Source organism: Carassius auratus, chromosome 12, assembly GCF_003368295.1.
Source record: "Carassius auratus strain Wakin chromosome 12, ASM336829v1, whole genome shotgun sequence".
Classification (NCBI taxonomy): Eukaryota; Metazoa; Chordata; class Actinopteri; order Cypriniformes; family Cyprinidae; genus Carassius; species Carassius auratus.
In genome coordinates this window covers 1,955,127-1,977,626 of record NC_039254.1, presented here as the reverse complement: position 1 = coordinate 1,977,626, position 22,500 = coordinate 1,955,127, and the positions used below count along the sequence as shown (strand labels likewise).

Sequence of the window (22,500 nt, the reverse complement as noted above, 5' to 3'; positions counted from 1 at the left end):
AGGTAAAAATGTATCAGAATATATACTAAAATGAGTAACTTAGGGTCCATTACTACTTTTCTCCTCATGCAGTCTGTAATCAACAGTAAAGTGACTTTGCTCAGAATGAGGTGCATTACTGTATAAGGAAGTGTAATGATGTTTCAGGAGGGCATCGGTTTTATCCAGATCGATTTGCTTGATTCAAACAGACTGGTTAAGGAAATGTTTGGTTAACAGATTTAATCCTTGAATGAAGTGTCACGGTAGTTTATGATTTCTCTTTCTCCTGAGGTGGAGGGCAGTTGTTTATTCACTCATATTCACTCATTGATGGCTGGTCTTAGATCTGCATCCGTCTCTGACCGACTGTTGATGTGTAGACGGAGTGTAATGTAAGCTGAAGGGTTTGAGCTAAACAGTTGGTGTGTAGCGGTGGATCAGTGTTCATCACATACAGCAGAACTTGAGCCTCGTCCAGAGCCGTTCATCTGTCATCGATGCGTGTGGCCAAGCCGTGTGTTCTGTGCATCACCAAGCCTGCATTTATAAGCCCGGTTATCTGTTATCAGAGGATTAGAAGCAGATAGAACCGCAATATAGAAATAAAAACAGTTTGTCCTTGTCTTGTTTGTCTGCTGCTCTTCAGAAAATTCCTTCAGGTCTCAAAAAATTATTTGGTTTTCCAGCATTTTTGTGTATTTGAACCCTTTCCAACAATGACTGTATGACGACTGAGGGACTCAAACACAACTATTACAGAAGCTTCGGACGCTCACAGATGCTCCAGAAGGAGAAACCATGCATTAAGAGCTCGGGCGTGAAAACTTTTGAACAGAATGGAGATGTGTACATTTTTCTTATTTTGCCTAAATTTCACATTTTCTGTTCATTTAGTACTGCTCTTCAGAGGCTACAGAAGATGTTTCATGTTTCCCAGAAGACAGAATAAGTTAAATTAACCCTGATCTTCAAATGTCTTGCTGCACTAATTGCTATACAATTCATTGTGTCTATTCTAGATTATCCGAACCAATTATTGTTTAAATAATTGTAAAATAACAGAACATTTTATAATTGATAAATTAAAATAATATTTCCATTAAATAACACTTGTAAAATCAACCAACACAAGTTACTTCCGTGATGACATCACCTTGCAGGAAATGACATCATTTTGGAGGTAAATCGAGAGCACAGATATCAGTAGTATCAATGGATCTGATGAACTCTGGGATGTTTTGTGGTGTTGATCAGTTTTATTGGATCAGCATTTAAAAAGATGGAAAGAAATGTGAAAATGGACTTGAAGTTGATGGTTTCCCATGAGATCAGGTTTATCTGTGCGTCGCTCATTTTCCAGTAATGTACACTTGAACAGTTTTTGCTTGTACATCTGAGAAAGGATTTGAAAGAAATGGCAAGTAACATGTTGAATTAAATGTGAAATGTAGAAAAACTGCCCCAGTGTTTTATTTACAGCTCTGTGAACTGATTGTCTGAAGTAAATCAGCAGCTCATGGGTCTGAAGGCTGGTTTGATGACTCTGGCTTTAATTAGTATAGCCTGTATTAGTGATGTCAGCAGTTCTTTACAGGCTATGCTAATCTATGCCAGAATCATCAGTGCATGGATCGGAGTTTCCTCTGATCACCGTTTGTTTCTGATTCTGAACATTTATTGGGAAATAACTCTGTTTTACTACAGCACTGCTAGCTCATGTTGATCAGTTACTTGTGTGTGTATTAAATCCTTTACGCCGTAAACAGAGAGACAGAATGTGTGTAAGTGTGAGTGTTTATGAACGCACAGAACATTGATGTACAAAAGTGAATAAATGTGTTCTTTATCCCTGCACTGGATTGAATCTCGTCTGTGCTGATATTCTCGTCTTTATCATGTCATATTGTCTTTATTTTTCATTATAAACATATGCACACAAGTGGTCAGTAATGTGAACATTTATAGTAATATTAAAAATAGGGTAAGTTGCCACAGGTGTTTAAATGACATTTAAACAGTTGATTTTTAGTTACAAAATTATAATGAAGATACATTTTTTTTCTCTAAAATTTCCAAATACAAAAATGAAGAAATATTGTAAACATGCCCCGCTGTATGTTCTGGCTCTCAGCAGTGGAGAGGTTCTCCTCATGATTTTCTGTAAGTTTGAGAGTTTGTGATGAATGCTCTCTGTGTGTGTGTGTGTGTGTGTGTGTGTGTGTGCGTGTGTGTGTGTGCGCGTGTGTGTGTGTGTGCGCGCGTGTGTGTGTGTGTGTTCCGGGTCACTCAGATGGCAAACAGCAGCAGCTCTGCTTTAATAGAAACAAGCGCTCGAATGAAAGCAGGAGATATTGTGCTTGACCAGTGAAGCCTTTGATTAATGCGAAACAGAACAAACCCTGAGGATCTGCGTTCGCTTCCCCTCGAGCTCTCTCTGTCTTTCTACTTCAAGATTTCACGTTTAATTCAATGCATTCAGCGCTGTTTCTCTCTGATTGCTTGTGAAATGTACTGGGTATAAATAGTTTCAGCTGCACTTGTTTCACAGAGCATGACGATACAGTGTACTCTTTTGTGTGTTTGTTTACAGGGGTTGCTATGCAGTTGCTAGGGTATTCTGGGAGATTTCTAGAGGATTCTTCCAGCTGTTTTCTTGCTTCCAGTGTGAGATATCTGAGTTCTCCCTGTAGATGTGACATCGATCACCTCTAATAATGTAATCTGTTGAGAAATCAGTGTTAAGTTTGTGTTGGATCACTGTTCGATGTTCCTGCTCGACTCGGTCCAGCTCAGACGCCTCGAACTGTATTTTTAAGAGTGTGGTGTAGTTTTGTTGATATCATCTAGTTGATTTTTGACTAGATTAAACCCCATGATGGGTGAATTCTCGACTGAAGATTGATTGGTCTATTTATTGAGTGATCATAACTGTATATGGTTATATTTGAAGTTTTTATTATCTGCATTCAGTATTGTTTTACCTGCTGTCCAGAACACACTCGCTCCTCCACACCTCCAGACACTCAGAACAGTTCATAGCTTTAATATTCTCAGAGCGAGACAGCCTAAAACAAATACACGTGCACACACACACACACACACACACGCACACACACACACACACACACACACACACACGTTTGTTTTTGTGTAAAGTGTGTTCATCCCATAGGTGTAATGGTTTTTATTCTGTAGAAACTGTATATTCTATGTCCCTTCACCAACCCTACACCTAACCCTAACCCTCACAGGAAACTTTGTGCATTTTTACTTTCTCAAAAAAACTCATTCTGTATGATTTATAAGTGTTTTGAAAAATGGGGACATGGGTTATGTCCTCATAAGTCACCCTCTTCTTGTAATACCTGTGTCATACCCATGTCATTATACAGAGTTGTGTCCTGATATGACACAAAAACAAGAGCACACACACACACACACACACACACACACACACACACAGACACACACACACACAAACACACACACACACACACACACACACACACACACACACACACACACACACAGACATGCGCACACACACACACACACACACACAGACACACACACACACACACACACACAAACACACACACACACACACACACACACACACACACACACACACACACACAGACATGCGCACACACACACACACACACACACAGACACACACACACACACACACACACAGACACACACACACAGACACACACACACACACACACACACACTCGTGCTGTAGTTTGGCTGTAATTCTGTCTCCGCAGCTTCAGAATGAAATACTCTCCTAATTCTCTCTGCAGACTCACAGTAAATACTCGATAGACTCCAATAAAGCTGCAGAATCTGTCAGTGGAGCAGCACCCTAAACCATACCCTCATTCTCTGCCTTTGACTGTGTGTGTGTGTGTGTGTGTGTGTGTGTGTGTGTGTGTGTGTGTGAGACTGATAGAGAGAGAGAGAGAGAGAGAGAGAGAGTGTGTGTGTGTGTGTGTGTGTGTGGAAGAGAGAGAGAGCGAGAGAGTGAGTGTGTGTGCAGCTAAAAAAATTTTTAAAAGGTACTAGTATGTAGTATTTCAGCATTACTATGTACCTTTAAGGCATGCTCCCTTTATGTGTAAATGTTTTCTGAGAAACGGATCAAAATGAAGTGAGCTTCCGATTAAAGCAAGCTCAGAAAAATCTGTTTCCCATTTTAATTAAGTAGATTTTCCTGACTCCGTTTGCAGATATCTTAATCGTGAATCCACCTAATTTTGACTCTTTATTTTATGTCATGTTTGCTTCTCCAGTACATTTCTTGATTTACAATAAAACATTAGAGAATCATGTGTTTGTGAGGAACAGCAGTGTGTTCCTGATGCAAGCTAATCATAATCACACACATGCTTCATTTCAAGTTGAGGTAAAACCTCTAATAGAGTCTCTGTTTATCTCTGATCTGTGTTTGTGCTGTGAATGTGAAGGATTGGGGTTTCTGAACCAGAGCTTGAATCCCATTCCCATCTCCCCGTGTGCCCAAGCTCTGAATGTTCATCCATGCTGTAGATGACAGGACCTTTAATGCATTTATCAAGAGCGGAGCATAAAGCGACTGAAAGACATGAGAATATTCACAGACTCTGTGCCTCTGCATCAGTCTTTTATATGAATGTAATGTGAATCAAACGGTTGTTCAGTGACTGACGGAGCACATGAGCTTTAATCCGGAGAGAAACCTTTATGATCTCTGAGACACCGTAAAAGGTTCAGAAACGGTAAATCATGTTCCAGACAGGGAGAGATTCATTTCTGCTGCAAGAATCCACAGATTCAGTGTTTAGTGTGTGTGCACAAGCTCTAGATCACAGCGCTTCGGGGGAAAGTCATTTAACAAAAATACAAATAAAAACAACATCATCAAACTTTAAGAAGATTTTGCTGTTTTGCTGCGTGAAGCTCAAACTAACTCAAAGTAGAGCTTCTGGAAAATGAGCCAAATCTCCTGGAATCATAATTGCTCATTGTCGTTTCTCAGTAGAACAGAATGTTTGAGAGTTTGCCATGATCTTTATGAGTAATAGCGGATTAGATAAATAAATCATCGTTCCAAAGCCCATCAGTGTTTATATGATCACAACATCACAAATAAACACTTCACATATTTTCATTCTGTCTCTTCACTTACAGGAGAAACTATGTCTTTTTATAAATAAATCTGTGGGAAAATAATAAAAGATCTTTATTTTTTGTTAAATTGTTAAACTCAAGTTCTTTTGAAGGGGAAGTCGTGGCCTAGTGGTTAGAGAGGTTAAGTCTCGGGCCGGTAACACGACTGAGGAGCGCTCGAGCATTAATGATGCTGTGACACCACAGCAGTAATGATGACCACTGCTCCGGGTGTGTGTTCACAGTGTGTGTGTGTGTGTGTGTGTGTGTGTGTGTGCACTCTGGATGGGTTAAATGCAGAGCACAGATTCTGATTATGGGTCACGATACTTGGCTGAATGTCACGTCACATTATTCCTCTTATTATATGATTACTTAATATTATGAGATGTTAATATTAAAACATGTTCTGGATCTGAGCTGGTTGAGTCTTGAGTGTGACTGAAACACAGCAGATGGTCTCACAGACGAGGGATGGACACACACACACACACATATACACACACATACACACGCTCACACACACACACAAACACACTCTCTCTCTCTCACACACACACACACACACACACACACACACACACACACACACACACACAAGTCAAAGGCTGAGAATTAGGCTATGCACAGTGTGTGTGTGCACGTTTGTGTGAGTGTGTGTGCGCTTGAGTGTGTGTAACATTATGGATCACATCTAGAGACGATATTAAAACATTCACAATCTGAATTAGGTTTGTAAAAGAATCATGTAGGTTATTATTATGGACATTCATTTATATTAATAATTCTGGTATTCAGCAGTGTTATGAATTAAAGTCATCTCATGATGTGAATCAATATCATATATGACCCGAAGCCTGAGGATGAAAACAACATTATGAGGCTGAAGATTGAATACAGACATCATGAGCAGAGACACGAGATACAGAGACCAGATCAGCATCAGATCATCCCTCTCTCTCTCTCTCTTTCTCTCTCTCTCTCTGCTGTTCTTTCCAACTCTTCATTCATCATGTCAGGTTGATCTCGTATCCGTCCACAGTTTGACGTTGAGTTTTGTCATTGTGGAATCAGACTCAAACATCCTTCAAACATCAGACAGTCAGTGAGAATCTTCCTCTTCCTGTGGATCACGACGTCCTCAGATACTCGTAAACATCTCAAGTGCCTCAAACTCAAGAGCTTCACAGTTTAAAGATGCTGCAAACAGAGTCACCTGACAGATATCAGAGCTTTAGCTGTTATGAGAAATAAAGAAGTATATAATACACGTAAAAATAGAGCACAATGTACTAAACTAATAATTATTTTTTTACCTGTATTTTGAATCTTACCCTGCATTGCGTTGTATTCCTCACAATTATATTCCTTTGACACAATTGACCACAACATTCTTTTGCATAGACTTGAACACTTTGTTGGCATCAGTGGAAGTGCATTAGCATGGTTTAAATCGTACTTATATGACCGCCATCAGTTCGTAGCAGTGAATGAAGATCATATCGATCACAGGTGCAGTATGGAGTACCTCAAGGCTCAGTACTAGGGCCGCTACTCTTCACGCTTTATATGTTACCCTTGGGAGATATCATCAGGAAACATGGTGTTAGCTTTCACTGTTATGCTGATGATACGCAGCTCTATATTTCCTCGCAGCCCGGTGAAACACACCAATTTGAAAAACTAATGGAATGCATAGTCGATATAAAAAACTGGATTACGAGTAATTTCTTACTGCTAAATTCAGAAAAAACAGAGGTGTTAATCATAGGGCCTAAAAACTCTGCTTGTAATAACCTAGAACACTGTCTAAGACTTGATGGTTGCTCTGTCAATTCTTCGTCATCAGTTTGGAACCTAGGTGTGCTACTTGATCGCAATCTTTCCTTAGAAAGCCACATTTCTAACATTTGTAAAACTACATTTTTCCATCTCAAAAATATATCTAAATTACGGCCTATGCTCTCAATGTCAAATGCAGAAATGTTAATCCATGCATTTATGACCTCAAGGTTAGATTATAGTAATGCTTTATTGGGTGGTTGTTCTGCACGCTTAGTAAACAAACTACAGCTAGTCCAAAATGCAGCAGCAAGAGTTCTTACTAGAACCAGGAAGTATGACCATATTAGCCCGGTCCTGTCCACACTGCACTGGCTCCCTATCAAACATCGTATAGATTTTAAAATATTGCTTATTACTTATAAAGCCCTGAATGGTTTAGCACCTCAGTATTTGAATGAGCTCCTTTTACATTATACTCCTCTACGTCCGCTACGTTCTCAAAACTCAGGCAATTTGATAATACCTAGAATATCAAAATCAACTGCGGGCGGCAGATCCTTTTCCTATTTGGTGCCTAAACTCTGGAATAACCTACCTAACATTGTTCGGGAGGCAGACACACTCTTGCAGTTTAAATCTAGATTAAAGACCCATCTCTTTAACCTGGCTTACACATAACATACTAATATGCTTTTAATATCCAAATCCGTTAAAGGATTTTTAGGCTGCATTAATTAGGTAAACCGGAACCGGAAACACTTCACATAACACCGTACTTTCTACATCATTAGAAGAATGGCATCTACGCTAATATTTGTCTGTTTCTCTCTTGTTCCGAGGTCACCGTAGCCACCAGATCCAGTCTGTGTCCAGATCAGAGGGTCACTGCAGTCACCCGGATCCAGTACGAGTCCAGACATGATGGTGGATCAGCACCTAGAAAGGACCTCTACTGCCCTGAAAGACAGCGGAGACCAGGACAACTAGAGCCCAGATACAGATCCCCTGTAAAGACCTTGTCTCAGAGGACCACCAGGACAAGACCACAGGAAACAGATGATTCTTCTGCACAATCTGACTTTGCTGCAGTCTGGAATTGAACTACTGGTTTCGTCTGGTCAGAGGAGAACTGACCCCAACTGAGCCTGGTTTCTCCCAAGGTTTTTTTCTCCATTCTGTCACCGATGGAGTTTCGGTTCCTTGCCGCTGTCGCCTCTGGCTTGCTTAGTTGGGGTCACTTCATCTACAGCGATATCGTTGACTTGATTGCAAATAAATGCACAGACACTATTTAACTGAACAGAGATGACATAACTGAATTCAATGATGAACTGCCTTTAACTATCATTTTGCATTATTGACACACTGTTTTCCTAATGAATGTTGTTCAGTGCTTTGACGCATTGTATTTTGTTTAAAGCACTATATAAATAAAGGTGACTTGACTGTTTTAAATAATTTTTTTATTTAAAAATTATACTTTTTTTTCAATGTCTATAAAATTAATAGATAATGTCCCAATAATAATAAGTAATAAGCTGCCAGAACATTTTCTGTTATTTTTTGCATTTATTTCTTACGGAATATAATATAATATAATATAATTCTTTTTTTGTAGTTAGTTTATTTTTAATAATATAGTTTTTCTGTATTTATATGCTTCTCTCATGTTAATAACAATAACAAGAAAATATGACTTGCACATTAGTTTTCTAACTGCTTGATTTCTATATAAAACAAAACAAATAAAAAAGACCTCTAACACTATCTTTCTCTATTATTTTTATATTCTATTCTATCTGTTTTCTTTTTATCTATTATATAATTAACAAAAAAAAAAACTTTCTATGTGTACTACATTAAGCTAACAGAGACTATAGTATTTGCATATGATTGCTCTTTGATGGTTTTGATTGATTGGCTAAAAGCATCTGCTAAATGACTAAATGTAATATCTCTCGTCTGTTATTCTTCGTCCACAGAGTATGTCACCATGAACCTGACGCTGAGCGCCGAGCCCGGATCATTCCTGACCAACAGCTCTCCAGGGATGCGGGCCAATCCCGTCACAGCGTTCGTACCATGTGACGTTAAGACCGTCAACGATTCGCTCCTCATGAGGGGCTCCAATCTGACCGTCAATGCCACTCTGGAGTCACCAGAATCGCTCGGTGGACACAACATCTGGCAGATCGTGATGATCGTGTTCCTGTGCGGCTCGCTGTCCTTAGTCACCATCACCGGCAACATCCTGGTCCTGGTGTCCTTTAAAGTCAACAAGCAGCTGAAGACGGTGAATAACTATTATTTGCTCAGCCTGGCGTTCGCAGACCTCATCATCGGCGTGCTTTCGATGAACCTCTACACTACGTATATAATCATGGACCACTGGGCGCTGGGGAACTGGGCGTGCGATCTGTGGCTAGCGGTCGATTACGTCGCTAGCAATGCTTCAGTGATGAACCTGCTGGTCATCAGCTTCGACAGGTTCTTCTCCGTCACTCGTCCGCTGACATACAGAGCCAAACGCACCACGAAGAGAGCCATGACCATGATCGGACTCGCCTGGTCCATTTCCTTCATCCTCTGGGCACCAGCTATCCTCTTCTGGCAGTATTTCGTCGGGGAGCGGACGGTTCCTCCGGGAGAATGCTACATCCAGTTCCTCTCGGAGCCGATCACCACTTTCTGCACAGCCATCGCTGCTTTCTATCTGCCTGTCACCATCATGACCGTCCTCTACTGGCGGATCTACAAGGAGACGGAGAACCGCTCCAAAGAGCTGGCTGGACTCAAGGGTTCGGGGAACCAAGGGAGTCCGGAGGAATCCCTGCAAAAATGGTACGAGCTATCTACTCATGATAACAATATTACACATACAGAAAATAATCAGTCTGAGTTTCTCGGGAGCTTTGCAGGAGTTTCTTGAAGCATGAGGAAAACTTCTCTTAGTTTTATTAATGAGCGTTCTCAGTTTTCTTCTATAAAACACTGAACCACTATTTCTTTTTCACAGTGTGGGGAATCGGAGAAGCTCACGCGGTCACAGCAGTAGTGAGCTCCACCAGAGAAACTCAGGGAGATGTTTGTGGTTCTGGCCGTTGAGTCGGAAAGCTCGGAAGAGTCCCGGCAGCGAGACGGACCGCATTAGCAGCGATAGCTGGAATAATAACGAAACGGCCGTGTCCGTCGACCAGTCGGATGATGAGGAGGAGGAAGATGGAGAAGCCGTGTACTCCATCTCCGAGAACCTCCACCAAGACGCAAGACCTTCCAGAAAGGGATTGGACCCCACAGCATCCAAAGATCAACCCAACACCAGCGACGGCAAACGCTTCGCCTGCAAGGCCAAGACGCAGGTCAACAAGCGCAAGAAGATCTCTCTGGTGAAAGAGAAGAAAGCGGCGCAGACGCTGAGCGCCATCCTCCTGGCCTTCATCATCACGTGGACGCCGTACAACATCATGGTCCTGGTGAACACCTTCTGTGACGAGTGCATCCCCGAGACGCTGTGGGCTCTGGGATACTGGCTGTGTTACGTCAACAGCACGGTTAACCCCATGTGTTACGCGCTCTGCAACAAGACCTTCCGCTCCACCTTCAGATCCATCCTGCTGTGTCAGTGGAGTCAGAACAACCCCAACCAGCCTCGGCTCCAGCAGAGACACGGTCCCACCCAGAACTAGAGGAACCGTGTCCTGTTCAGATTAGCCCGGGGCAACGATTAATCACGATTCATTTGTACATGATATGTGTGTATATTTATACACATACACACATGAATGTATTTAAGCAAAAGATGTTTTTTACATATTAAATATATTTATATATATATAGTATAAATAATATGAATATGTGCATGTAAATATTTTCAAACTGTTTGTGTGTGTCTTTATATATACATATTGTGCATGCACCGTACACACACATCTGTGTCTCTGGAGCAACTTTATTTTTGATTAGTAATATGCATTGCTAAGAACTTAATTTGAACAACTTTAAAGATGATTTTCTGATAATGATTAATGATTGCCCAGCAGTAGTTTATCGTGCCTCTGTGGATTGTGTGAAGCGTCTGCTGCACCCTGTACAGATATAATTATGCAAAACAGATGTTTTCCTTCCTGTGTTGATGTATTTCTTCTGAAACAGAGAGTGGTGCGGGACGTGCAGTGTGTAAGGGCTCATGTTTTTTTTAACCCTCTGGTGTTGGTCATTTAGACACTAATTTTTTTTCTAATAGATGTAAAAAAATCACTACTTCATTGGAAACTGTGGCTTCTGTGGCAGTTGCTATGTTACCCCCCCACCTCCCAAAAAAAAAGCCATGGACTTGATTTGAAAAAATTAAATGGTCGTAAAAACAATACAAAGATGTTTTTGTACAATCTATAAATCAGCCACAAAGCAGAAAATAAGTGCAGAGCAGTAAAGGGGTGACAGACAGAACCTAATGATGCCTGAAAACACTGCTCAGTGACTAAGGATTGCACAGCTCTGATTATAAAAGGTTATACTGGCATCTAATGACCTCAATTCAATGGACTTTAAATACTTTTGCTCTGTTTTTTACTTAAATACTGCATTAACTGAAAGAATATATCATTATTTTATTTTTTTAATCATATTTACAGTAAATAGTCCATAATTTAGATATGTATATTAATTAGTAACATGAAACACACTCAAAATACAAAATATTAGAGAACAATATTCAGTATATTCATTTTGAAAAAACAGTTTTCTACACAGTTTTGGCCTCCGAAGGAACAACAACAGAGGGTTAAATCAATCACTTTGTCCAACCCTACATTATTTCTCTCAGGTTGGTTATAATGTACATACAATACATTTTATTTGGACTTTAATTCAATGCTAAAGGAAGATTTCACCCAACAATGTTCATTCTGTCCTCATTAACATACATTTACCCTCAAAGCTTTCTGTCTTCTGCTGAACACGAAAGAAGATATTCTGAAGAAAGTTAAGAACCAAAACATACAGCAGCTGCTCGCCATTGACCTCGGCAGTATGAAGAAAATACTACAGCGAAAATACTAACCCTATTCACGTTCTCTGATCTGATTTCTGTGTTTCACTGGGTTGTGTGTGGATGTTTTGTGATGCTCAAACTTCTCTGTGATTTTGTACTTTCAGCTTTTAACTGTTTTATTGCAGAAATGAACTTCTACTGCGTTGGATGTCGCACTCATGAATGTTTTAAAAATGTATTTCCACTTTAAGTCAAGTGCACACTACAAAACCTAAGCACTTCATGTTTTTAGGGTAACACTTTATTCCAAGTCCACTTTTGACCTTCTAGTAAAAACAAGTATCTTTGCAACTACATATGCTGACATTAAAGAACAGAATATATTTTTTTTACGCCAACAGTAATCTAAAAGTAATAAATGTGTAATCAAATATGAAGTCTTTTTGCAAGTATATGTCAACTTATTCAGCTAACCCTAACCAAAAGGTCTTTTAATACTCTAATGAGAGTTAGTTAACATGAAGTTACTTTAATGTCCCAAGCATACTATGGTAATAAAGTGTGAGACTGCAGCAAAAACCTCCAGATTGCAACCTGAAGTTCCCTTCACTAATGCAAGAACTGTAAGTACTGGAGTACTGGAAACTTTTTTATTTCAAATAGATCATTTGCTAGATACTTGTGTAAAATATTGAGATTAAAAGTAAGATTCCTCTGTACTTTTAAACCCCTGAGAGCAGAAACGAGTCTGTAAAGCAAAAGAGCGTGAAGCAGTGCCAGCGGAGGCTGAGGCCGTGGGAAGACGGAGCCAAAAAAACCTGCTGCCCACGTCTCCTTAAATGCCATCGCATCACTGGTTTTTGGCTTATTTTTTCCCTGTTCTGTGCAAATCAGTGTAACAACAAGTGAAAACCCTCCTGCATTCTGAGAAAAATAAACTGCGAGAACTGGGGATTCAGTCGAGGGGGAAATGAAGGAAATTAAGGAAATTGACCTTGTGATCACTGCATTGTGTAGTATGCATTCCTGTAGCTCAAAGAGTAGATCATGGCACATATAACAGCAAGGTCATGGGTTCGATTCCCAGGGAATGCATGAACTGATCTAGTGTAAACCTTAAATGCAATGCAAGTCAATGTATATCTTAAAAGAATCTACCAATGCATAAATATAGAAAGCTTATACAATAGATTATGGCTTGCAACAGCTAGGTCATAGGTTCGATTCCCAGGAATGCATGAACTGATCTAGTGTAAACCTTAAATGCAACGCAAGTCACTTAGGATAAAAGCATCTGCTAAATGTGTGCATGTAAATGGCTCAAACCGTAGATCATGGTTTGCAACAGCTAGGTCATAGGTTCGATTCCCAGAAATGCATGAGCTGATCAAATGTAGACCTTGAATGCAACGGATAAAATCACCTGCCAGATGCATGAATGTGTGTAAACCAATATGACACAAAACAGAAAGCTGTGAGTGTTAAATGTGCTTCTGTCTTGTAGTGTGCACTTGTTCAGCTGAACTGTGAGGTCGTGACCTCTCTGAGCAAATGCTGCTGTTGCTCCGACAGATGTTTGACTTGTTCTGCAGGACTTGATCCTCTTCTTTATGTTTTTACAGCAGAACATTTAGTGCAAAAGCAACTTCAAGCTTGTCCAGGAGTGTCTGCAGCAACAACAACAAAACTATAAATGGACAATGTGGGAGGAAAATGATCAATAATGAACTCCTCTTTTATTTGTGATATGTAATATTTGATTATTGTGTTCTATGCATATCTGGTTGGGAGTTTAGTGCCTGTTTCTGTCAGAATACGTAGTTCAGATTGTTTTTGAATGTGAAACCAAGATGCCGTTTGATTACTAATAAATAAATATGGTGGTTTTTATATGATTAGAGAACAATACGCTCTCAAAAACATGTAAATGACTCTGAAAATAAACTGAGATCTCTGATTATGATGGAGGATTTCTCTTGTTAAACAACTGACTGATTATATCTGTCTGTCCTGTGACTGTTTTCCAGTATGTTTGGAGTAAAGTGGATCAGAGATCATGTCATATACAGTACGTGTTGTGTAGAATTACTCCCAGATTGTAGAGATAAAGTGTTGTTTCTGTGATTCAGATCTGACTCGAGAAGTTAAAATCTCACTGAGGTTTCAGATCAAATATAGAGTCACACTTCCCTCTAGTGGTCATAATAACATTCCTAAATATTCTCAAGCGTCAGAGAGAGACTGATGTTTACGTTTATACACCTGTTATACACACACACACACACACTTTCTGAAAAACTTTGGTGTTCACTGTTTAAATAAAGATTTGAATAAAGATTCAGGACAATACTTATCTTTATATGGATAACTATAGCACTGGGAGTGATAAATTATAAACTGCTGTATAAATTCATATGAGTTTTATCTATATTGAGATGTTTGATCAATAAAACCAAATGTGATTTTGTGGTTATATATCTTATATGAGTTGCTAAATATTTAATGCATTTATCCAGTGCTATTATTATTATTATTATTATTATTATTATTATTATTATTATTATTATTTTATTTTACTGATATTATTGTAAAAGTATTCACACACACACACACACACACACACACACACAGAAATACAATAAAATAGATTGAAAAAGAAAGAAACTAGACATTGGAGTTTTGCATGGCATAAAATGATTATAGAAAATGTTGTTTAAATGTAAAAAATATAAAATAATAACATTATACATGTTGACATTTATTTATTTTTGTATACAAAAGTGACTTATTTTATATGTATGAAAACAAACGCCTTCCTAGTCTTTCAATTTTTTATTTTATATTTTATTTTAAGATTTTTTTAATGTTATACCACACATTTATTGGGGTTATTTAAACAAGCTTAGATCATATTTGACTTTTCTCTGTGTAAAAGTGCATTACAGTTTTGTTTTTCATCTGCTTACACACACAGTCTCTCCTCGTCACACAGTTTCTCTCAAACAGAAACACACACCAGATCCACAAAACTGATCAGCAGACTTTGACTCAGGTTTCAATTTCATAAAACACTTTTTGCAGAACACAACACAATTCTCTATGAACACACACACATCTAACAGCATTAATATTATGGCAAAGATGTTTGCAAATGTTTGCTTTTGAGATGTGTTTGTGATTTTTTGAACAGTGCTTCATTTCACAAGAGATTTTAGTTGTTTTGCATGTTGTGTGCAATTCTTGGATTTGTGTGTAAAGCTGAAAAAAGAGGCAAAGGTAATTGCCTAGTCATAGTAGTTATGTATTCTTCCATGTGTAGAGCTCCGAGAGAGAGTCGAGAGGCGGATGCGCAGACGCAGACCCGCCGTGATGCCGTGAGAGAGCCGCTCCTCATCATGGGCAATCAGGACGGGAAGCCGAAGCGCTCCGACGGTGCAGCGCACGAGAACACGGCTCACAACGGCACAAAGAAAGGAAAGAAGAAAAACAGATCCGACAGATCCTCAGTGTTCCCTCACATACGCAAACGCAAGAGCCAGAGCAAGACTAAAAGCTTCCTGAGCGGATCCAGAGAGGAGGATGCATCGCAGGATGAGCTGGACAGCGCTCCGTCACTGTGTAATAAGACGCCTGATCTCTCCGGGGATGAGCTGGGACATTCGGACACCGAGCCCGAGCATCCTCGCCCCCAGGAGGAGGAGGAGGAGGAGAAGAAGAAGGTGACGAGCTCCGGATCCGACACGGACATGTACAGCCTCCCCTCGGCCGCAGAGCAGGAGGATTTACTGGCTGACATCCAGCAGGCCATCCGTCTGAAGCAGGGCGTGATGCTCGGCTCCGTCCAGATCCCCTGGCACCGTGATCAAACCGGACACACCCCCGACTCAGAGCCGCTCACCGAGCTACAAGCCGTTCCCAGAGAGGAAACAAACGGGATTGTGAACGGGATCTCAGAGGAGTCTCCGGGAGCTGTGGAGACGGTCACAGAAGAGTCCGAGGGCCCTGTGTCTCCAGCTGTGGCTCCTACAGACACACACCTGGAAGAAGAAGAGCCATCTCCTCCGTCTGACCTCAGGTACAGCTGTCCAAGTGTCTGAGGACCACAGCTGAGTTCTGCTCTTAACTCTTAACTCTTTCTAATATAAAACGACGCATTCTGTGTGAATCTGTGGTAAAGTGTAATTTCAGCATCATTCCTCCATCTTCAGTGTCGCATGATCTTCAGAAATCAGAATAATATGATGATTTATTATTAGAATTATCAGGGAAATTGTGATACTTTTTGCAGGATTCTTTGATGAATGAAATGTTAAGAAGAACAGCATTTATTCAAAATATAAATCTTTCTAATCTTGTAAATTTCTGCTATCACTTCTTAACACTTAACATAAGCTTGCTGAATAAAAGTTTTAATTTCTTTCAAAGATAGAATGAACAAAAATTTACTGACCACAAACTTTTAAACGTTAGTGTATTTTGTTAGAAAAGATTTCTATTTTAAATAAATGTTCTTCTGTTTAACTTTTTATTCATTAAACTATCCAGAAAAAAAGTATCACATGTTCCAAAACAATCTTAAGCAGCACTGATAATAATATCAGAGTGATTTCTGAAGATCATGTGACACTGAAGACTGGAGGAATGATGCTGAAAATACAGCGGAGCATCACAGAAATACATTACACTTTAACACAGATTCACACAGAACACAGATGATTTACACTACACTGTAAAAAATTTCTGTAAATTTACAGCATATTAACAGCGTAAATATACAGTACTGAACTGTTTTCTAAAATTACGGTGTCTTACCGTAAATGCACACGTGATCGGTGGGAGAGGGGGAACCAAAGGCTAGCTGACACATGGAGGAGCATGGTTTCAGTCAAAGTTTTATGGATTTCATCAGTTGAGGCTCATTTACAGGTAAGCAGATCAAAGTCTGAATACATTTTTATCTTAAACTGCAGCGTTTTTTTAATGTGGGAACAATATTTTAATTTACCTTTGACAAATCTTGCCAAGATGGTGAACTAGCATGTATGCAATTTTTACAAATTTCTCCTGAAAGTTAAGTGTGTATGAGTGTGTTTGTGAAGGATTTGCATCGTTTTTTTTTCTTTCCTGGTGTAAAATCCTGTAAATGTTAAACTTGTAAATAGTTCAATATAAAATACTTGCGTTCGCTGATTATTTAATTGGATATGAATTGAACATATTTGGCAACTTTAGAAGATGAGCACGTGATCGGTGGGGGAGGGGAGCAACGGTTAGCGTCTGATACCAGAGAAAAGCATCATCAGTCTCTGTGAATAAAACGGATATTATCAGAAAATATAATCTCGATTACAGATTGCAGATAACGAGGATATGAAGTAAGTGTGTTTTCCTGATTTTCTGAAACACTTATTTGCACAATTATATTTACATTTTGCATTGGCGCCAACCCAGTGTAGTTTAAAATGGAGGATTTGTTTTATTTGCATTAATGTTGCTAAGTTAGGTGCGTATAAAGTTGGTAACTTATATATTATCCTTATATGGTGGGAAATCGAAAATAGGCCTGTAAACTTAATTTTACTTAGGAAGCATAAACTCATCGCCTTTTGCATGAGCACTTGACTGGATAGATGGAAAGAGTAGCGTTAACGTTATGGTGAGAAACGTTTGTTTTTTTCGGAGTGACACATTAGTCTTTCAATATAAGTCGTATCTAAAACTAGTTAGAGTGTAATCTAAATATATTCGAACTTATTGTTAATAAAGTGGGCTTTGTATGTGAGCACATTTTAATTTTAATTTTGCACTGGATTTATTGGCACAAATCTCTATATCACAGAGGAAACGTTACTTCATTCACTTACATTCTAACTTGTTCCTCAGCCTCAAATACAGTTTTGTGTGTGTGTGAGAGAGAGAGAGCGAGAGTGTGTGTGTGTGTGTGTGTGTGAGAGAGAGAGAGAGTGTGTGTGTGTGTGAGAGAGAGAGAGTTAGAGAGAGAGGAAGAGGAGAGAGCAGTAGACAGAATATTTTTAAGTGTTTTTAATGAAAAGTTGGAGGATGTCCCTGGATGAGAACAAAGATATGGTACACCTGCTTGTCAAGATTCTAACGTTAATGTCCCACTTCCAGGAACACGAAGATGGACTGGATTCGCATGCAGATGTAAGTATTTTATTTTCTTCTTTCCACTTCACCACATTATATTATGTAATATTATTATTTGTGTATTGTGTGTTCTCTACAGGTTGCAGCATCTGCATCTGATGTTGAGAAGACACTCAATCTACCTGCCAATCCTCATCTGATTTTGCTGGGTTAGTGTGTCATTGCACATGATGAAGAAGAAACATTTACTGATGGCTGAGATATAAAATTGTTAACATTGCTGTTGTGCACAATTGTTAAAATTGCTTCTTTTTTTCTTTTTTTTTTGTGAGTGTCCAGTCAACATTTTTGACTGCAGTTGCAAGTGTTTGCTGTGCACTACATCTTCAATCTGCAGTATCAAGAGGAGGCCTGTTGCACGTTAGAGTTTTTTCAAAGGTAAGTGTTTTCCCTTTTGCGTATGTTTTAATCACTTTCTTAGAATCTGTGGTAACACTTTATAATAAGTATACAGTAGTAAAGTAATAAATTATTTGCAAATTAGTTACCTCAACCTTTCTCCTGTGTTCTACTTGTGTTCTTCCATTTCAGTTTTTTCAGTTCATCATCTGAAACACTGTCAAATGTGGTTTTATTCGCATGCCAGACACGGAGAAAATAGGAGAAAGGCATGTAGATCCACATTAAATCGAAACGAGTCAGAATATATATATAGATCGTTTGCAAATGATTTATAAGTGCTTTATTACTTTATACTTATTATAAAGTTTTACAAAATTAATCTAAATTCTAAACCAAATTAATTAATCAGAATTTTGAAAAAGGGTTATTATACACTTCGGTAATGTGTAATGCAACTTTCCTTAGATGATTCTATGGAATAAACCCAGAAAGAGGCTCAAAGACCTGCCGAGGCAAGGTAGTCTCCAAGAAGACGGGGAAGGTGGTGAATAAGAAGTCCACTACAGTCAATCCAAAGGTTGCCACTCTACAAAAAAATCGAATGGACTTCAAATGGGACTTCATCTAGGCAAGTGAAGTTACACATACATTTCCATTAAATACAGTTCTTAATACAACTTATTTCACAGTTTACACACAGAATATTTCTCACATTTAAACTTGTTTAACAAAAAAAAAATCAACATTTAAAAGTAGTCAGTTGAAAAAGACTGGTGTGACTCATTTTGGCTACTAACGTTGCGTCCCTGTAGTTTGCATTGCATAAAATAAAATAATTTACAGCAAAGAAACGGTTTTATAAATAAAATCCACAAACCTATATTTGACCCAAAAAAAAGTCGTCAGTGGCACTGAGAACTACCCTGAAGAGGATACAGTCCGCACTCATTACAACCCCTATGTTGTTGCGACTGTTCAGTCCCAGGTTACACAAAAACTATCCAAACACACAAAAAAATTTCGAGGTTGAAATAATATAATGATTTTATTAAAACCATGATTTTTTTTTATTTTTTATTTTTTTTTGAGTACATGCACACTATTAATCAGTTTAGTTGGTCCACTAATGTTGCTCAAATGCACCGTTACCTCTCCGTCCTCTAACCGGTCACCCCACTTAATTCCGGGACCTAGCAATTTACAAATTAAGTACTGGTCATACTAATAGTGTGGAAACAATGAGAAAAAAAAGAGAAAAGAAGCATTTCCCATTTCTATGAATTATAAAAAATTGTATGCAAGCGCTCAACTTTGAAAAAAATTAAATAAGATTTACTTTGCGAAAAGTAAAGAATTTGCACAAATATATTTTAAGTAAATTTGACTGTTCTAATATAAAGTGCAACTCACCTGTCATTCTCAGGTAAAATCTGCTTAATATTTAACTTAACACTCATGAAGAAATTAAGTAAATATGTTTTATAATTTTTTTTGTTTTGTTTTAACTTTTTCAAATTACATCTTAATGGTTAAAATACATTTTAGAAATATGTTTTATTCTCAAATTCCATTTTTATTCCTGTTACAATTAAAACATGGAATAACAATTGTGTAATTATTCCTTAAACATCATTTTTAATGATTATTATTATTTTTATTACTATAATTCTTATTTGTATTATTATATTACTTTGAAAATGACATATTCTACTGTACAAAAGTGATATATTTCCGTCACAATCACATCACATTAGACCGAACCTTTATTTTGAAGGATTGATGTGAAGACGCTTGATTTTTTTTTTTTGTGTATGTGGGATAGAGCTGCAACTATTGATTATCTTTTCTGTAAACTAATGTGACGTGTGGGCGGAGCTAAAGAATCACGAGCGCCAGTAGGCTTTTGCATTGAGAGCGTTTGGAAGTTGTGACATTAGCATGAGGGAAAAAAAACATCATCCAAAACAAACCATGGTTAACAGTCAGATTCAGCCGTTTATTTATGATCCAGAATCAGATCCTGAGGCTGAAACTGAACGAAAGCAGCAGCAGCAACGACTCGCTCCGAGCGGGGCTCGAACCCGGGTCTCCGATGGGAGGCGGACGCACTAACAAGAAGGCAGAGATATTTTAAGCAGTTTTACTCACCGCCTGCGGTTCCAACACACGATTGTGACCCTTTTTCGTTGGGATTGCATCATCCTTAAGAAATAAAAGATACGCAAATCCGTCGTCAAACTGGGCCTTGTTTGTAAAACAAGCATCTTCAAAATGCAGGGAACAAACAAAAACACTTGCACAACTCCGTTGATGCTCTGTAAAAATAAACTCCATCCACTGGTCCCTTAATGCTGTTTTTTTTGGTAATCTGTGCAGCGTTGTCTTGCCCTGGCAACCAAAAACACACTTCTTTTGTGACATTTTGCGATGCTCTCGCTCTGATCAGTGAAGTCTGTTGTGCTCTCAGTGCTCTGCTATACGGGAGCACGCGCTCTTCCGGCAGAAGTGCCTCAGGACCCATATAAGGAAATTCTGCTCCATCTAACGTCACACAGAGCCATACTCGAAAAAAACTTTCCGAAACTTGTGACAAACCGGAAGGAGTATTTTTGGAACTTTGTCGATGTTTAGCATGGGAATCCAACTCTTTAACAGTGTAAAAAACTCAGTATGCATGAAATAGCATTTCACCCCCCCCCCCTTTAATCTAGTGTTCCTTTTTTTGATTAACTAATTAATCCTTTGGATAACTTTACAAAAATTATAAGTACAACTTCTAACATAATATTGCAACTTTTATTAATTAATACACTAATCCACATCGCGATTTCAGTTAGTGTACAACACTATTTTATTGTATTCATCACAAATGTGACAAATTCTGTGACAATCCACATTATTTGCCTAATTCCGTTTTCATGATTTGATTCTGTGATTGCCTCCATGTTTTTCACATCGTGGAAATCGTAGGGTCCTAAGTTTCTGAAATGTTTTATATTATTATACAGTATACATGTTTTTTGTTACGTTCTATTAAAATTCTGCTGATGTTATTTTAACTTAAAAAGGATTTTTCTCAATGTTTATGTTTCAGACTACACCCCTCCCTGGCTACACTTGCATCAGAGTTGGTGACAGTTTTATGCTTCTGAAACGTTCTTGGACTGTTCTACAAATCCTTGCCAGGTTTTGACTTATTACACCAAAATAAGATTCTTGTTCAGAAGTTGTTTGCCATTTCTTAAAGGCTGTTTTTAGGGGAACGTACACTCCAAGCCCATGCCCATGCATTGTCATACTCATAGCACAAAGCTAGACCTAAAACGGCTGCTTGTTTTGTGTTTTATATGGTCAACTTAAATTAGTTTAAATATGTCCACAGACTTCTGCAGGGTTCATTTTGCACATTGTCTGTTTTGTAAATTGGTTAATTTTCTTCTCTCTTCATCTCATCTTTCTCTAACACATACAAAGACTGATTCTTCCATTTTGATTGCTTATTTTATTTTTATTTTTTTTGAGAAAGCATTTGAATTATTGGTTGGGCACTTAAATAAATAGTGTTCTATAAGAAATACCCCCTTGGTCTTCTCTTTTCTGTCTATTTGCTGCCACTTTTTAGTATAAATGAAATGCCAGTTTGTGAATTTGTTAAAATACAGGTATATTTAATAAAGTTAATGGTTGGCAAAATTGCCAGTTCTACGGTTTAGAAAACAAAACAAAAACTAGAATACAGTAATGATCCTGAAAAATTACGGTACACCGCTGGAAACCCTGCTGCCAGTATATTACTGTTAATTTACAAAAAAAAACTGTAATTCAGAAAACTGTAAAATAACGGTACACAGCTGGAAACCCTGCTGCCAGTATATTACTGTTAATTTACAGAAAAGCTGTAATTCTGGAAACTGTAAAATAACGGTACACAGCTGGAAACCCTGCTGCCAGTATATTACCGTTAATTTACAAAAAAGCCGTAATTCAGAAAACGGTAATAAAACTGTAAAATTACGGTACACTGCTGGAAACCCTGCTGCCAGTATACTACCGTTAATTTACAGGACAATTTTTTA

The 22,500-nt window shown here is 38.4% G+C and overlaps 2 protein-coding genes across 5 annotated transcripts in view; both read left to right on the top strand.

Annotated features, from left to right (window-relative positions):
• LOC113111446 (muscarinic acetylcholine receptor M3-like) overlaps positions 1-12,351 on the top strand; it is a 15,345-nt gene extending 2,994 nt beyond the window's left edge. The window contains exons 2-3 of the mRNA XM_026276197.1: positions 8,904-9,762; positions 9,938-12,351. Coding sequence (XP_026131982.1) covers positions 8,915-9,762; positions 9,938-10,607 — 1,518 coding nt within the window. The 5' untranslated portion in view covers positions 8,904-8,914 and the 3' untranslated portion in view covers positions 10,608-12,351. The remainder of the gene's footprint in view (positions 1-8,903; positions 9,763-9,937) is intronic.
• A 2,797-nt stretch (positions 12,352-15,148) lies between these two features.
• Positions 15,149-18,947, top strand: LOC113111447 (formin-2-like). Of its 4 annotated transcripts, none has more exons than XM_026276200.1 (7): positions 15,149-15,989; positions 16,756-16,840; positions 17,267-17,289; positions 18,047-18,079; positions 18,162-18,231; positions 18,362-18,460; positions 18,890-18,931. In XM_026276200.1, exons 1-5 carry the CDS (start codon positions 15,214-15,216, stop codon positions 18,220-18,222), a joined length of 978 nt encoding a protein of 325 aa, XP_026131985.1. In that variant the 5' UTR covers positions 15,149-15,213; the 3' UTR covers positions 18,223-18,231; positions 18,362-18,460; positions 18,890-18,931. The 4 variants fall into 4 exon arrangements, with proteins under 4 accessions (XP_026131985.1, XP_026131986.1, XP_026131983.1 ...); XM_026276201.1 differs by lacking the exon at positions 18,890-18,931 and adding an exon at positions 18,614-18,684; XM_026276198.1 differs by lacking the exon at positions 17,267-17,289 and adding an exon at positions 18,614-18,690 and having other exon boundaries at positions 15,165-15,989; positions 18,890-18,936.
• The last annotated feature ends 3,553 nt before the right edge of the window (positions 18,948-22,500 follow it).